Source organism: Anabrus simplex, chromosome 8 (genome assembly GCF_040414725.1).
Source record: "Anabrus simplex isolate iqAnaSimp1 chromosome 8, ASM4041472v1, whole genome shotgun sequence".
Lineage (NCBI taxonomy): Eukaryota > Metazoa > Arthropoda > Insecta > Orthoptera > Tettigoniidae > Anabrus > Anabrus simplex.
In genome coordinates this window covers 84,725,448-84,743,724 of record NC_090272.1, presented here as the reverse complement: position 1 = coordinate 84,743,724, position 18,277 = coordinate 84,725,448, and the positions used below count along the sequence as shown (strand labels likewise).

General features: G+C 39.4%; 1 protein-coding gene across 1 annotated transcript; it reads left to right on the top strand.

The window, feature by feature from the left end:
• Positions 1 to 3,687: 3,687 nt before the first annotated feature.
• Positions 3,688 to 6,492, top strand: LOC137501845 (uncharacterized). Its single transcript, XM_068228948.1, has 3 exons — positions 3,688 to 3,861; positions 5,510 to 5,663; positions 5,886 to 6,492. The coding sequence occupies exons 1-3, from the start codon at positions 3,714 to 3,716 to the stop codon at positions 6,469 to 6,471; spliced, it is 888 nt and encodes a 295-aa protein (XP_068085049.1). The 5' UTR covers positions 3,688 to 3,713; the 3' UTR covers positions 6,472 to 6,492.
• Positions 6,493 to 18,277: the final 11,785 nt, after the last annotated feature.

Here is an 18,277-nt window from a genome sequence, read left to right as displayed (position 1 = left end):
GCACCAGGGTGCATGATCATAGATATTTTTGGTAGTGTCATCTGCGGAAAAATGTCCAAACTTCTTGGTGTGTATCAAAACAAAACAAGGAGAAATTCAGTCAGTTTAGGAAACAGCACATTAAAGTTCCAAGTTGGTGTAGTTTCATTTTCACTGTTTGACCAATAGAGGATTTCATTTAGGCGCTGATTTCGAATGCGCGGCGTTGAGATGTACCTCGCGGTACAATTATTATTATTATTATTATTATTATTATTATTATTATTATTATTATTATTATTATTATTATTATTATTATTATTTCTCCGTTAGGGCCTTCTAGTGACCACGTGACAATTTCAATGCTTCATACTTTGCTGGTCCTTCTTCCTCCTCCAATACTCCTTCATCTGCTCACTATGCCTCTTTCTCCTTTCCTCGCACCATTTTGAGCCTGTTTTCTTTCCCTTGCGGCCTTGAAATCCTTCCTTTTATAACACTTTCTTCTTTCCAAATCTTTCTTGACTTCATGAATCCAGGTAGCTGTTGACTTCTTGTTCCAAAGATATTTGAAGATCGGTTGAGGATTGTCATCCATTCTGTATAAATGTCCAAAATATATCAATCGCCTCTTGCATCTGTTATGTTTTCTATATTCCGTTATATTTAATCATCACTTCTTGATTTCCAGAGTTCTGTAGTTCTTAGCGGGCCGAGTATTTTCCGTATAATTTTTCTTCTATTCTAATATATTCAACTTGTAATTAAGTACTAGACATTCACTCGCGTATAGGCATTCCGGGCGGAGACCAAGACGACGATGATTAGACTCGGTTTCTAACGATTTAAAGATAAGAGGTACAGAACTAAAATGAGGCCACACCACTAGTGTCAAATAGAGGATTGTGGCGACATACAGTAAATCCACAGAGGCTTCCAAACTGAACGCTGAAAGGCATAACTTTCTATAATGATATTGTATGTATGTAAATGTTACTATTATGTCTTTGGAGTTCATTAATCTGTGACGGATTATTATTATTATTATTATTATTATTATTATTATTATTATTATTATTATTATTATTATTATTATTATTATTATTATTATTATCATCGTCCTAAACAAGAGCTGCCGTCTACTCTAGATTTACCAGAAAGGTCAAAAATTATTGAATATCGCCTAATATTTGAAAGGAGGTGATTTACGACATGATCATCAGAACACATTATAATATAAAAGAAGGTGAAGTGTTGTGCTGTCGTGATCAAAACCAGTCACCAAATGATGTCTTACGAAAACGTGTGGGTGTATAATCCGGCTGCATATCGTGGAGTAGCTCATTAGAAGTTTGGAGTTCCCCTTCAAGAGGGCTCTCTGGTCCCCAATTACGCGGCATGCGCCCGTCTTTTGTGAGCACTGGCACATTAACTTGATCGGCAATTATTGTGTACAAAGAGCTCAGAGCGGAGCACGCGATTTGTTTCTTGGAGCAAGTCAGAGCTTTGGAATGACAGAAAGTAATTTATCTTCCCTTACGAGACATCACGATGTTTAAAATACAGTATATAACCATTTGCTAGTCATGAACAATATTTTCAATTAGTCGCTAGCTTCTCTATGTGCCGTCCTTTGGATCAAATTTCGGACAAAACATTCATCTAAGGAAGAAATGAAGTAGGGAAGGAAAAGGGAAAGGAACGAAGTTAGTAAGTAGGAAAGGAAGGAACATAGAACGGAAGTAGAGAAATAAGAAAGAAGGAAAGGAGGTAAATGAGGAAGGAAGGGAGGATAAAGAAAAGTGAACAAGGGAAAGAAATAAATAAGGAAGGAAGGAAAGAAAAATGAAGAAGGCAAGGAAATGAATGAAAAATAAGGGAATGAAGTAAATAAGGAAAGAACGAAACCAGGTAAAAAAAAGTAAACAAATAAGAAATAAGGCAAGGAAATAAGTAAGGAAGACGTAAAGGAATAAGGGGGAGGAATTATGTCAGTAAATAGGACGTAAGATGGAGTAAAGAAATAATTAAGAATAGAAAGGAGTGAATAAAGAGGGAAGTAAAGAAATGATGAATGGAAGGAAGTACATACGAAAAGAAGGAAGAAAAGAAATGCTGAAGAAGGGAAGGAAAGAAATAAGGAAGAAGGGAGAGAAGTAAATAAGTAAATAATTAAGGTAAGAGGGACGGAATAAAGGAAGAAATCAAAAGAAGGGGAACAGTTAATAACGAAGGAAGGAAGGAAGGAAGTAAAGGATGGAAGAAAATCAAGAAGAAGGGAAGGAAGAAAGGAAGGAAGAAAAATGAAGGAAATTAAGTAAATAAGCAAGGAAGGAAGGAAGGAAGGAAGGAAGGAAGGAAGGAAGGAAGGAAGGAAGGAAGGAAGGAAGGAAGTACAAATTACACATGTGAGCAATATTTTGCTTATAAGAAGAAAAATAGGAAGAATAATAGAACAACAACAAAATAATAATAGTACGAATAACAGTGCAGGAAAATAAGAATAATCTGCCACGGTGAGTAGCTCAGTCGACAGAGAGCTCAAGTTGGTGCGATCGATCTAGGTTCAGTCCGATGGCATGTGACAGTGCCTACTAGGCAGTGTGTCGCTAGATTTACCAGAACCAGAGTGAGACAAAATTCTGGCTCTTTGGCATCTCCATAAACCGTTAAAGATGTTTGTGGGATGTAAAACCAATGAAATTATTATTATTAAATGATAATAAATAGCAATAAATATGAGAATGGGAACAAATAAGCATGAGTTATTATTATTATTATTATTATTATTATTATTATTATTATTATTATTATTATTATTATTATTATTATTATTATTATTATTATTATTATTATTATTATTATTATTATTATTATTATTATTATTATTATTATTATTATTATTATTATTATTATTATTATTATTATTATTATTATTATTATTATTATTATTATTATTATTATTATTATTATAGCGATCTTAACAGACGTCGAGCTGTCTGACTTTAGTCTCTCAGGAATGCCATATCGTGCCAGAAGCCAACAACATGGAGTTGTCGCATTTATACATTCTCAAATGGCACTGACCTCAGTTAGAGCGTAAGACAATATGTTATGAAGAAAAGGTAAACGGGTATCGACTGTAGCATTGAGGTCAGTCATTGGAGCGAAGGTCCGCGAGTCATGACTTCTTTACTATTTAAGAGTATTTCGGTAATACAGCGAGTAAGGAAAGTACGGTATTTTTACTTGCATTTCATTCCCTCAAGAGGTAGGGCAGGCCTCCTAGAATGGAACGCCCTCTCTCAGACCAGTGAGATTTGTATCGGTGGGAAAAGGTAATGGGGTAGTGTCAGTGATCTAAAAATGATCTATCCCGGCATTTGCCTTAGTGCAGTAGAACGGGAAACCACAGAAAACCATTCTGAAGGCAGTCGGTGGTGGGGACCAGCCCCTCCACCACACGAATGTAGAGCTGCAAGGCTAGTAAAGGCTTGGTTTCTCAGAACCGACGCATGCGAAGTGCGAGGTGCGAGGCCCGCCTCGCACAAATCCAGACTACACGAGCTTATGCAAGTGGTTTCTCAAGCTGCGCGGTGCGCAGTGTGCGCAACCTCGCAGTGAGACCTCGCAGCGTCACCTCGCACTGATTCGTCCGGCCACATTTGTGCGAGGCGATAGCAGTGCGAGGCGACATTATTTCTGTTCTTGTTTTCACTGTTTTGTGCAACACGATGAGCTTTACGGCCGAAATGGACGAGGAACTGATTGAAGAAGTTCGAATGCATCCAGTGTTGTATAACCTACAACACAAGAGCTACAAAAACAACGTTGTGAAAGACAACTTATGGAAAATGATATCACTGAAGTTGGATAGAACAGGTAAGAAACGTTATTAGTTTTATGTATTATGTATGCCTTGAGAAGGAAAGAGTTCGTAAAAGTAGAAATTCCAAAAACGGAGGTACCAAACGAATAATGTTAATTTACTGTCATTTGGAAACCTCCTTTCTTGGGATTCTTTGATTTTTCATTGATGTGGTAGCTGCCTCTGAGGATCAGTGGTAGAGTGTCTATTATTATTATTATTATTATTATTATTATTATTATTATTATTATTATTATTATTATTATTATTATTATTATTATTAATTACAACAAATATAATTATTAAATATAAGGATTAAATAATTAACAGATTTAGAAATGATATAGCCTACCAACCAATGAATCCATTCCTTTAATATCAAATATGTCAATATATTTCATTTTACAAAATTTGAGTTCAGTATTGTTCACTTCATAAAATCACGTGTTTTATTTTAATAACGATGTTCATTCCGTTATTATGCTAATTGGGTCACAGGAAAAGTAAACTATAGGTAAACAAACACACGTTTATCCGTTAGAAAAAAACTTTCACTCCACCCTGTTAGCATATTCTCTTTGCCATGCCAATTCTCCCTCCCTGCTGCAAAAGTATTGCTTGAGGCTGTCTCTTATCATGAAAGCGTCATGTGTAGAATTTCCTCCGTTGTCAGCTGCCAGAGGAATCATGTTGTCTTCTGGTAATTCTAAATTGCCAATAAAGTGTTCATTCGGACAAGGAATTCGCTCATTCCGGAGAAGGTTGTGGAGGATACAGGCTGACATCACAAGATCATCAACAGTTTCCATTGATACAGCTATGGGGGTGAAGAAAACCCTCCAGTACTGACACATAATCCCAAAGGTGTTTTCAGTTGTTCTCCTAGCCCGGCTGTGCCTGAAGTTGAATATACGCTTTTCCTCATCATGCCGCGATTGCTTTTGTGGATAAGGTCTCATCATTGTAGTAGTCAAACCGAATGCCTCATCACCAACAATGACGTGTGGCAAAACGTTGGAATGTTGGAGACTTTTCTCAGTTCCAGGTAATGCACTCGGTCGAGGAAAAGGGAATGTTCCTTCGGTTATCATTCTGTACAGCTGAGATTTTTTAAATATTCCAGCATCGCCTTCTTTTCCGTATGAACCAACATCAACAAACAAGTATTTGTAGTTGTGGTCTACCAAAGCAAGTAGGACTTGAGAAAAGTATCCTTTATAGTTGAAACACAGTGACCCAGTCTTGTTGGGACATTTTTCCCGTATGTGTTTGCCATCGATCGCACCACAGCAGTTTGGGTAATTCCACTTGTTATAAAAACCATTTGAAACTACTTTCAACACCTCCTCTGTGAGCACAGGTATGGCCTCACTCTTCAGCCTGCTGGAAATTGCTCTCAGTGTCTTCCTAACAATGCAACTTATCCAGCTATGCGTGATTCTGAACTGGAAGGCTAGTGATCTGAAAGATTCTCCCGTGGACAGGTACCTGTGAAAAAGGAAGAGCTATCAGCTGCTTATTTAGTGGTGGTGAATGTTAGTGGTAGAAGAAGTTTAGCCCACAAAACTAGTACATAAAAACAGTATAATATATTTCAAATGTAAATCTTAAAAGTTGTTTGTAGTAGTTGCTTATTTAAATTGATGTTTGTTTCCTCCCCAGAAAATGAGTGCAAAACGAGGTGGCGATCGATCAGAGATACCTACAGAAAAATCAAGATAAAGGGGAAATACAAAACTGGTTCTGCAGCACCATCGAAATCAAAGTACAACACAGCCAAATTTGCTTTCCTCGATGTTGCTCTACAGGAAAGAAAGTAGGTGTCTTGTGGTGGTGATGGTGGTGGTGGTGGTTATTTTAATACAGGGAGGGGGGGGATGCCGTAGGTATCTACAGATATGCCACAATATGTTCATAATTTAATTGTATATTCATCATCTTATACTTTCTCCAAATCTCAATGGATAAACCTTGGAAGTCTCTAAAAGGAAATTCTTCCGTTGAAGTATTTAGTAAAGTTTCCTTCTTGTTGTTGCAGAACTGTATCGTCATTACCAGAGAAGACTGCGAATGAGCATGAGAGCCACGATAGCGACGCTGAAGAGAGTGAAAAGCGGAAGGAAGAACTAGGTACCGGTACTGAGGACAATGAAGAAAAGGAAGAATTAAATTTTGATGAGGAAAGAACTCGTAGTGGGGAAGCGGACAGCCATGGAAATCCATCTTACAAAAAAAGGAAGGCCATCTTTTTAAAGGATCGAGCACTTGATGAGATAAAAAAGGGTCGTGAAAGTAGAATGGCTATTATGAAGCAAATATTAGCTATTAAATCAGAAGGACACAAGGAAGATCATCCTGTGATAGATTTTTTCAAAAGTATGGCAAAGACGGTGATGGAATTTTCTCCGGAGCTTATAGCCGAAACGCGAATGAAAGTTTGCCAAATTGTAACAGAAATGGAGATGCGGCATCTGTACCAACAACGGACCACTTCATCCACGACGTTTTCAACACCAAATAGTTTCGAGGATTCTAACTCTGTTATCACCGAATTGTCACCTGGTACATCGTCAGTTCAAGATGAAGTGTCGACTGAACTGTCCCAGTACATCGCTTTACCCTGACTGCAATCCCTATTATAAACAATGGCTAACTCAATATTTCTTGCAAAGTTTTGTGATAATTTAAGGTAAATTCACTAATTATAATAATCTGTAATTCATTTTCCAGAAATTATCTTGTAGGCTATTGTATAAACATGTTCATACTTGTAGGCCCTACCTCAGGAAATACTTGGCATCGAAAATCCGTGGAAATTAAAATATACACGTACTTTTGAAGACGACAAATTAATTTTATTTTAGGAATAATTACCTTAAGATTTACTAAATGATTACACTCACCTTAGTGTGACACAGAGTTTCTCCTCAGGTGAGATGGTTTTTAGATACCTGTTGTTACTCGGTTTCTTCGTAATATCTTCTTTGATAACATTTAAAATCCTTTGAAAAAGGTCCCTTGAGACCCGAAAATAACTTCTGAATTTACTTTCACTGTCAATCAAATGGCGTTTTACAAGAATATTGTAGGCCCCCTCTGTTTTCCTATTTTTAAAGACATCGCTGCCTTCTCCGCCAAAACAACGCAAGATAATTTCCTCCTCATTATCCGCTTCCTCTTCCAACAGTAGCGCACAGGCTGCGAGATCCATTGAACAAGACATGTGCTCGGCAACTGATCCGCTTCGCAGCGTGGGAAACCACGAGCCTCGCAGCGTCATTGCGACGAAAGCACGCAACGCCGGCCTCGCACCTCGCACCTCGCATCCGTCAGTTCTGAGAAACCAAGCCTTAAAACTCTCTAATGACAGCTAGGAACATACTGCGCTGTCGAGCAGCTCGTCTCCTTTCTCCCTAGTCTTCCCAGCCCAAACTTTGCAACATTTTCGTCAGGCTTTTCTTTTACCGGAAATCACTCAGAACAAATCGAGTTGCTTTTCTTTGGATTCTTTTCAGTTCTCGAATCAAGTAACCCTGGTGATGATCCCATACACTGGAACCATACACTAGATAGGATTTTACCAGAGACTTACACGCCCCTCCTTTAAATCCTTACTACAATCCTAAATACCCTCATAACCATGTAAAGAGATCTGTGCCCTTTATTTACAATCACGTTTATGTGCTTACCCCAAATTATATTTTTCGTTTTATTAAAACCTAGGTGAAACGTACAACCTGCCATTTAAAACCATGCTGTCCATCTCACAACATTGTCAAGGCTTTTTTGCAGTTGCTCACATTCTTGTAATTTATTTATTACTCTATACAGTAAAACATAATCCGCAAAATCTCTGATTTCAGTTCATTTACCTACCGTGAACATGGGAAAGACCAAAAAACCATCTTCAGGACTAGTGACGGTGCGGTTCGAACCCACTATCTTCAGAATGCAAACTGCAAATGTGGTAGAATAAGGACCATAATTACAGTGATGTTGTTCAGTTGTTTCCGGAACGTTTTCCAAACATCGCACCTCCATCTAGAGAAGGCATTCGTAAATCTCTTCCACTGCTGATTTTATAGGGAAACTTCTGATCACAGAATGTATTTGGAATATAACTTACAAATATTTTCTTTTTTCCTATACGCTCAACCGATAAAGTGTAAAATAACGATATCAATGCCGGGCGTGTAAAAAATTTTGCCAAGAGTCAATAACGAACTGAACGGAGAGTTGCTATAGAGATCATCATGGCAACGTCTAAAGGGTTTGTACGTCTGTGTGTACTAAGCTTTTTGAATATTGTCCTTATTATTGGTTTTTTGTTCTGGAAGAAAGAGATCAAATTAAGAGCAGCAATAATAATAATAATAATAATAATAATAATAATAATAATAATAATAATAATGTTTAATGCGGCGAATGGTCAAATGTAATTACAGGATATACACATGAATTATACCTTACTTAGTTCAGTCAAGGACATATTTCTTTGCTGACAAAGCGAGGCATGATATCTATCACATTTCCCACCACACCACAAGCACACACATTGCTGATCTGGTACGTAATACGCTTTACGTTGGCAGCACTTATGATGAAACCCGTGAACAGCAAAGCGGGTCACCGAATGTCTCAATTCGTAACCGCTATCTGTTCACTCTGTCGTTGTCATCGCATCAGTAGAGTAGAATTCTTCCCATATTTCTTCTTTCTTCCTCTTCAGTTCGTCCAAGACGTCTCCATAGCTCTTAGTGTAAGGCAGATGCAACTGAATCCGAAGATCCGAAGTTTTCTCTCGTCATTTCATATACTAAACGAGATAGGGTGAGCAGCAATAATGCAAAAGAGTTGAAACTGCAAAGGACAGCAGAGAGAGGCGAGCCAAGTAGGTCAAGACAAGTCGCTAACGGGGGGATGCATGTCGAAATACGTGCTCAGAATCACAGGTACAACTTGAGTTGTCGACAAAAATGTAATCATGCATGTGCTAAATGATTGTCATGTCAATGACTAGTACAGCAGCTAGTTTCCAATACGAAACAGCAGCGACTGTGAGATAACCAAGCTGCATTGCACGTTCCGTACTTTCATCTTTACCCTCCAATCTTCCCTGCTTAGCACTAAGTCCCTTCCAACACCACTGATATTTGGTTTGCGAGGTTTTTATTTTCATTCCCTTCATGACACCACACTAGCACAGTGCTAAAACTGGTCTTGAACTAGCGCAAAAAGCTTCTCAAAACACGGCACAGTCCTGAAAGGCATCGTCTCATGTTATGACCTGGCAGCAGTCTGTTTTTAAACTTAATTCCCAGTATTGTTAAATCTTCAGATAGTATCGTCTGTGGATTATTGTTCATAAAAACGTAGTCTAACAAGGTTTATAATCTTAAATTGCATCGCCGTTAATTAATTTTCCTAATTTATATTTTTGTGATGCTACAGTGACTCCTGTTTGAATCGCGGCACATGGTTCAAAATTCTTTGAAGTAAGGTTTCCAATAATATTTAAGGGAAACAGAATTAAAACTATTCATATACCCTACAATTTTGATTGAAATGAAGATGTTTAGAAATATTACGAGGTTTTTACAAGAATTGTGATACGTGCATAAAAGTATGTATTCTCAGAGACGGAATAGCGCAGTAGTTTAGCTCTTACTCCCTGCTTAAGACTCTGGGGTAGAAACCCGATAGAGTTCTTTGACATGAAAAATCCTCAGCCTGTTTCCAGTCATTCGACCGGGTCACGAATGGAATGAATGAAGCCCCATCTAGCGGCGAGGATAGGAACCGTTCCGGCTGCCGAAGTCTGTCACAATTCTCTCGGCCAATGATTACTAACTGATAGATGAAATGATAGTACTGAATGTTGCTGGATTGAAAGATGACAGGGAAAACCCGGAGAAAAATCTGTCCCACCTCCACTTTGTCCAGCACAAATCTTACAAGGAATGACCGGGATTTGAACCACGGAACCCAGTAGTGAGGAACCGGCGCGCTGCTGCATGAGCCACGGAGACTTCCCCGTTGACATATACACGCAAGAAAACAAACAAGCAAGTAACCTTGTATTTTATGTACTTGTTAAACTCGTGCTCAGAGTCAGTTTCATGAATCCGAACCACAGGGATGTGACTTTTAATTTCAAAAATCCTACGTGCATTAGCAGGGAGTTGAACTGCGGCCACCTTGGTGAGAGCCATTGACAAAGCCACTCACGTATCACGCCCCCATTTAAATGTGGAGGACCTATATGTTTCAATTGTAAGAGACATGATAACTGGCCAGATATGGGACTAAACAGCTGAAAGTGTGATCACCATCGGGACTCGAATCCAAATCCACAACTCTGGTTAGAGTTCCGTTGCTTGATTCATTTTCAGCACCTTGGTCTTGGAGTCAAAGACGCTTGAACGGAATCCGCCCTATAATAATATTTCAAATGATCATACACTCTGCATTGTTTAAATATGTTCGGGATGACCCACAAGTCATTTGACTCTGGCAGTATATAGATGCTCGATTAACTAGCACAGCACTTACTTGTCTTGCCTAAAGCAGTAGTTACCATGAGTCTGTTAAGATTTGGGTAATGAGGTTAGTTGGATGTTGATGTGTATGCTGTTGTTAGCGCTTGTTTTCTGCTCAGCCCCCTCCTTTTTTTGCCACAAATGATTTGGCTGTCTCTTCAATCTTTTGTTCAACCTGTAGCTGCGAATTTGTTTTCAGAACTGTTATCTTTCATAAATAAATTGAAAACGTGTTCCTCAAGTAATGAAACCACTTATCAACAACCTTGAATTCTTTGTCATTAATCTCCGAACAATTCATTGTTGAACATCTGCATATGCATGCTTTGCCTGGTAGGAATGAACATCTGAAGAAGTTGCTGTCCTCGTACCCGTTTCTACTTATGTTTCATTTTCGCCGGAAATGTTCATTGGAAATTCTGAATTAGGAAATCACTGAACCTCCCTGCGTGTACCGCTTCATATACCCGAGAATTCTTCTTGTTTTGTCTGTAGTAATTATATCCTGATGACACTTGTTACTTTCGGCACGCTAATTTTCCCCCTCCACGATTTTCCTTTCAATAGGCAGCATTCATCATAACGAAGAGTACTTTTCTTTATTTCGAAAGTAGGTTAAAATGATAAACAAAATGCAAATGCTACTATTTGCAAATAAGTTTCATAATACGTGATAAAATTCGGACGACGTTCGGCAATCCATCTCTTTCAGCTCATATAATAGAAAGCTGGCAATATTAAGTTTGTTCATCACTATTACTGTATCTTACAAGAAGAGCTGTACATGTGTGTTGATTCTTACACGAATAAACGTCAACCGGGCGAGTTGGCCGTGCGGTTAGGGGCGCACAGCTGTGAGCTTGCATCCGGGAAATAGTGGGCTCGAACCCCACTGTCGGCAGCCTTGAAAATGATTTTCCGTGGTTTCCAATTTTCACACCAGGCAAATGCTGGGGCTGTACCTTGATTAAGGCCACGGCCGCTTCCTTCCCATTCCTAGGCCTTTCCTATCCCATCGTCGCCATAAGACCTATCTGTGTCGGTGGGACGTAAAGCAAAATGGCAAAAAAAAGTCAATAATTAGTTTCTTTGTTTTGAAATATTTTCGTTGACGCGACTACGGGTGATAGGAGCGTACCTATCAGAGCCCCTTAATTGGCAGATACCCGCACACCAAATATGTCAGAGAAGTTGCCGATGAATCGCGGAGGTGTGAGGGGTTCGATTGAGTAAGGTTCCTTGAGAGTTTCAAAACTATGAATTTCCACACAACTCGTACGCTGTGTATTGAGAAGCAATGTCAACATAAGGCTTCAAAGTTAGATGCTATGTGGTTTTGAACGCATATGGCTGTAACAAAAGAAATGAGAGCTTAATTTCAACTTAACCTCACTTTAAAAGCGCAATTTGGATTAAAATGGACTTGTCTGTGTTAATTTACCTAACGAGCAAGTGGTTCTTGATTTTGCCTCCACCCTCCACTTAAAGTGCCAAATGGAAGGGGGTGTATTCTTTACATCGCGCTCAGCCCACAGTTGATAATGCAATTCAAGTTGCATTAGTGAGGGCTATAATCCCCTTGATACTCGTACCAAAGCGATCTGCTCTCTTCTCCTCGCCGGCAGATGGCGGCTGGCACGCCTTCTGCTCGACACGCCACAAAGATGCTCCTTAGTCGACAAGGTGAGAGGAATGAAGCAGTCAATATTATGTCGTAAACTAGAATAATAGTGCCATAATCACTAAACCTGGTAGAAGTATGTACCGAGGTTATGATCACTGAGGAATAAACTGTGAGGAAACGAGAGAGATGAAACGCGAAGAATCGTAAGAATGACTAAAATCTTGACACAACCAACACTAATCTCTCTAATAATAATAATAATAATAATAATAATAATAATAATAATAATAATAATAATAATAATAATAATAATAATAATAATATCAAGAACAGTACAACCAGACTGTCGGATTCTGGGGAGTCTGGACTGACATGCAAACAGAGGGAGTCGAAGACCTCTGGCCAACATTGCCCAAACAGCAAAACCTTTTTCGGAACACTAAACATAAATACTCTCATACGAACAGGAAAATTGTATGAACTAGAGCAAACCGTAAACGAACAAGAATTACAGATACTGGCACTGCAAGAAACAAGACTGACTGACGAAAACACAATGGATTTCGGGAACTACAGACTTCTCAAAAGTATAACAGACAAACGAATTCTCAAAAACACACCCGGAGTCGCTTTTGCCATCAAGGAAAACATACTCAACTCAATAACAAATGTGAAGCCTGTAAACGATAGACTAATGACGGTCACCGCAAAGTGTCAAATTAAAACATACACACGAATTAATGCACACATGCCAATCAATGAGGACAATAAAACAGACCGCAAAAAGGTACACAAATCCTGGGAAACTCTAGAAGAAGTAGTATACAAAATATACAAAAATACAGAAAAACAATAGGGAAATTCCCACCACATAAATGGACCAACCAAAATGGACATAGACGAGTGGAACTCTGCAGGATATTCAACCTTAAAATCATTTCAGCACAATTCAAAAAGAAACCACCAAAACAAATGACATGGGGATCACCGAACACACTCATCGGTGAATTCCAAATCGACCATATAGCAATCTCTTATCCAAACCATAGAGAAATTATGAATATTCATGTCAGAAGGGGTGCGGACATAGACTCAGACCATTACCTGACAAGAATCAAACTACAGTTGGAACCTCAGATATTTACAAAAAAGAAGCCACTAATCCAAAAATTTCACCCCACTGGAATCCGACAACCTCTCACAGAAGAATTAAAGAGAAAAGGGGCGAAACATTGGCAACAACTCAAAATCAAACTAATTACAGCAAAAACACTCATTCCTCTGCACGAAAGGAAGAGACACTCTTGGTGGAAAGAGGAATGTGAACAAGCAATCCAATCTCAACAGAAGGCATACAACAACTGGAACAGCAAACAGACTGAGAATAACTACAAACCATTCCTGGCAGTGAGAAAAGAGACAGCTCAACTGATCTGACCAGAAGGAAATTTGAAAAGGATCAACTGCTCGAAATCTAGAAAGACTTTGAAAGAAGCAACGCACGAAATTTCTGTAAGAACTTCAAAACTAAGCTTGCACGATATCAACAACAAAGTATCTGCTTCAAGAAAGAAAATGGACAGTTGGCACTAAACAACCAAGAAAATTGCGAGGAACTCTCAAGATATTTTAAAGATTTACTGAACTGTCCAGAACCAACACAAAGATATTCCCCACAAGAACCTGAAAATTCTAATCTAAATTCATTACCACCAGATGAAGAAGAAATCACAAGACATCAAAAGACTTAAAAATAAATAATCGGGTGAAGATGGAATCATAGTCGAAGTCCTCAATTCAGCAGGCTCAAACACCATAAAAGAAATCACCAAAATCATGCAAGACATTCGGAAAACAGAACTAATCCCAGAAGACTGAAAAAATACATTAATTCATCCACTGCACAAGAAGGGAAACAGAACAGATGTAAACAACTACAGAGGAATCTCACTAGTATCGGTTGCATACAAAATTATATACCAATGTCTTCTTCATACAGCACAACAGAGACTAGAACCTCAAACCGGTGAATATCAGGCAGGATTCAGACCAGGCCTATCGTGTCCAGAGCAAATCTTCAACCTAAAGCTAATCCTAAGACATCAAATAATTTTTAGCAAAAATTTAGTTTGCACATTTGTTTATTTCAAAAAAGCCTATGTTTCAGTTGATCGCAAATCATTCTTCCAAATATTGAAAGAAAAAGACTTTTGATACCTTGTGATTTCTTCTTCATCTTAAAACAGATAGTGAAAGACACGAAGTCCAAGGTTAAATTCATGGGGGAAATCTTAGATCCCTTTGAATTCAAAACAGGAATAAGACAAGGAGATGGACTCCCACCTTTACCCTTGAACTGCGTCCTTGAAAAATTGATACAAGAATGGTGCAAACAGAAATTGGCCTTAAAAATTCACTTTAGGCAGAGAGCAATATTAACCCGAGATATTTCAACAGGCCAAAATCAGATTGAATTCCTGAAAAAAGTGAAGAAAAAGGCGCCCTTGACACAACTTTCGAAAAGACAAAATACATGTACTGCAACAAACATGCACCAAAACTCATGGAGACAAAATATGGCAAAATCAAACGAGAATCATAATTTAAGTACCTTGATGACACAATTCAGGAAGATGGACTCGAAAAAAAAGCCAATGATATTAGATGCCAAAAGATGGAAAAACCGCATTACAACTAACCCTAAATATCTATAACAAAATGTATCTCCAAGCACACAAAACTGAGACATTACAATACAGTCATTAAACCAGAATGGTTATATGGATCAGAGAAACTAATTTTGAACAGGAAAGTAGACATTGAAAACATTGAGAAAAAAAGGAACGCAAATTAATAAGAAAAATTCTAGGTCCAAAACTCACCAATGGACAATACCAACTTAAAGGCAGACAGGAAATCAAACAATACACAAATATGCATAGTGACATTAGAAAATCCAGGCTTTCTATGGACATATTAAAAGAATGCATCCAGACAGATACACCAAACAGGTACTCGAATTGTATGAAAACAGGAGTAAAGCTAAAACAGACAGAATGAAATGGATTGGAGAAATCAAAACCGATTTGAAACAGGCAGGAATTACACTAGCTTATGTGCCAAAATTCACAAACGGCAAGTTGACAAAGAGGAAGGACCAAAGAGGAAGACTGGAACGACCTGGTCTGAAGACAGAACGGAAGTCCGCAGTAAAATAATGAAGGAAATATGTGTACAAAGCAAGGCAAATGCACGCCTTTAAGTAGATTGCGTAGTCTTAGTGGGCTTATGTACAGTATGGGGAAAATAAAACTGACCCGGAAAATATTTATAAGACTGACGTGGAATTCAGTAGCGGCAATTAGGGGGGGGGGGCGAGGAGGCACTCGCCCACTCTGTGGAGAAAACATTACATTTTTATTATTCCATTTTAGCCGGCTGAAACTAGGACTTACATAAATTATTTAAAAAGAGCAATATGTACAAGTCTTTTCGTTTTATCATCTAATTCTTTCCTTGATTTGATTTAATTATTAACAAAATTGAAGCCTCCATGGCACAAGTGGCAGTGCGCCGGCCTCTCACCGCTGGGTTCCGTGGTTCAAATCCCACTCGCTCCATGTGAGAATTGTGCTGGACAAAGCGGAGTCGGGACAGGTTTTCCTCCGGGTACTCCGGTTTTCCCTGCCATCTTTCATTCTAGCAACATTCTCCAATATCATTTCATTTCATCTGTCATTCATTAATCATTGCCCCAGAGGAGTGCGACAGGCTTCGGCAGCCGGCACATTTCCTATCCTCGCCGCTAGATTGGGGCTTCATCTATTCCATTCCTGACCCGGTCGAATTACTGGAAACAGGCTGTGGATGAAAATGAAAATTTTCATTAACAATATTAGCGGAAATGTGCAATTTATGTCGTTCGTCACGCCTAACCAATTTGTATAGCGCCACAGCAAGTGAGGAAGGGTAGCAGGGGATTTTTTTAATGCCAAGGTCATAGACACTGAGGTATGATTCAACCCCCTTGCCACGCGCATTCGTTGGTCTGGCAGTTCCGCACACAAGTTTGTAAACTGTCAACATTTACCTCTGTCGTAATGCGCTCAGAGAGCATAAAGAACATCCCATTTTGTAGTTTTTTCTTTTTCGTTTTCGGTGTATATACCCCCTCGTCCGCTATATGCGACGAACCCGGGTAATTTTTGTCGTCTGTACATTTTTACCTCCCTCCCCCACTACTAATTCCCAATCGCTGCTACTGGCGGAATTGACCATGTTAATGAACTGCCCATCACAGGAAATGCTGGAAACCGTAATTCTGATGCACCAATCGGTTGCTGCCACATGTCCGCACGTGCTCTACACGTAAAAGCTCGTCCGCGGACGCTTTAACGCAGGGCCTCTCAGGGTGCATGCGCCAGTGCACTGCACGTCGCAAGGTGCAAGAGACGACTTCACTAGGTTGACCAGAGTGCAAACCCCCACTCCTCTTTCCCTACATCTGTCTCACCCGTTCGGAGTTTCCGCCTTCTTCACCTTCCCCTCAGATTCTCGCCTCACTGCGAAATGTTTATGTGCGGTGAGCTGAAACACTGTTGTATGGGACAATGTTACCAGTGTTAAAAATCTCTTCTTTCAGTTTGGTTTGAGCAGACAATTTGTCTTCTCCAGCTCTTCTTTTCCATTTTTCTTTACAATTACACCAGTAATGTCTGGAACAAGGGGGCTCAGAGCAATTCTGAGAGCATTCTTTAAATTACAATCAGAAACACTCATATGCAATTTAGTTTTCCTACGAGTCTAAACAGAAGAAAAGCTTTCAAATATGCATGTGAAACCAAACGTACAGGTAATCTTAGCTGCTTCTCGATGCAGCTTAGGAAAATATTCCTGCGACAAATTCGAGCAAAGACTTTGTATTGAAAAATAGATTTTTTGATGACTACGTAATTATTGTCCCACAGATTAAGCATTGGGTTTATCGTCACGGCTGAGAAAAAATATGAAAGTTCCCAGTTCGATTTTTCCGGGCTGAGTGGCTCAGATGGTTAAGGCGCTGACCTTCTGACCCCATCTTGGCAGGTTCGATCCTGGCTCAGTCCGGTGGTATTTGAAGGTGCTCAAATATGTCAGCCTCGTGTCGGTAGATTTACTGGCACGTAAAAAGAACCCCTGCGGGACTAAATTCCGGCACCTCGGCGTCTCCGAAAACCGTAAAAGAGTAGTTAGTGGGACGTAAAACAAATAACATTATTATTATTATCCCAGTTTGATTGAAATGGATTTTCGGAAGTCTTTGCTTTCTTCCAAACAGGTTGGTCCATTAAAATGTTGTTGTCTTGCGCTTATCTATTTCACTGATAAACACCGAACGCTTCGTCGCTCTCAGCACACTACATCATCCTAGTCAAGCTGAGCTGAGTCGGACCGATGCACAGTGCACGGAGCCTTTGCACCTCGATTTGCACGCGAGAGATTTTGGGCGTTTGAGGGGCCCATCTTTAACGTATTCACAACAGTAAGTTTGTAGGGATACAGATGTTGGTCCTTATTGATAATGTTTTGACACGTCGATCTCTTAATTTCCATTTGCACAGATAAATGGCGTTGAGATTTCGTCGGATTCGTTCCAGGCTTTCCTTCACTCGAGCAAAGTTTTCTGGTGTTCCAATTCTATTCTGATAGTTACGGTTTTTAATTCGCTACAGAGCCCGTTCCGTGCCATTTTGTCACTAAGGTTTGCATTGCAGACTTTGCTGGAGGTTTTGCCGAAACGCTTCCAGTCTTAAACTCTTGCGCAAACAGTTCCGCGCAGGTATTCCACGAATCGTGCTTACCATAACACTCTACAATGAACACGCGCTGTTTTATCGCGAGCACCATTTTGTCATCAAACACGTCTGCTCCTCCCACTCACTCACACGTAATGACACAGTGACGTATTCGGGAGATGCGCACACGCAGACGTTTGACAGCAACAGATTGGTGCATCGAAATCGCGGTTTCCAGCATTTCCTGTGACGGGCAGTTCCCCTGTTCATCAACAAGTGTCATTTCCGCGTCCGTCTTTTAAAAATTGTCCGGGTCACTTTTATTTTTCCAACCCAGTATAAAATCGTCTTCCTGCCTATACTTTTTGTATAACAACTTGATACGTGCTTTTTATACCGAACAGGGCTTATGTCGGATTCAGTTTAACTTTTGTCTGTCTTTCTATCTGTTTGTCCTCTGGGAAAACAGAGGAGTGTGTTTCCATTAAACTTA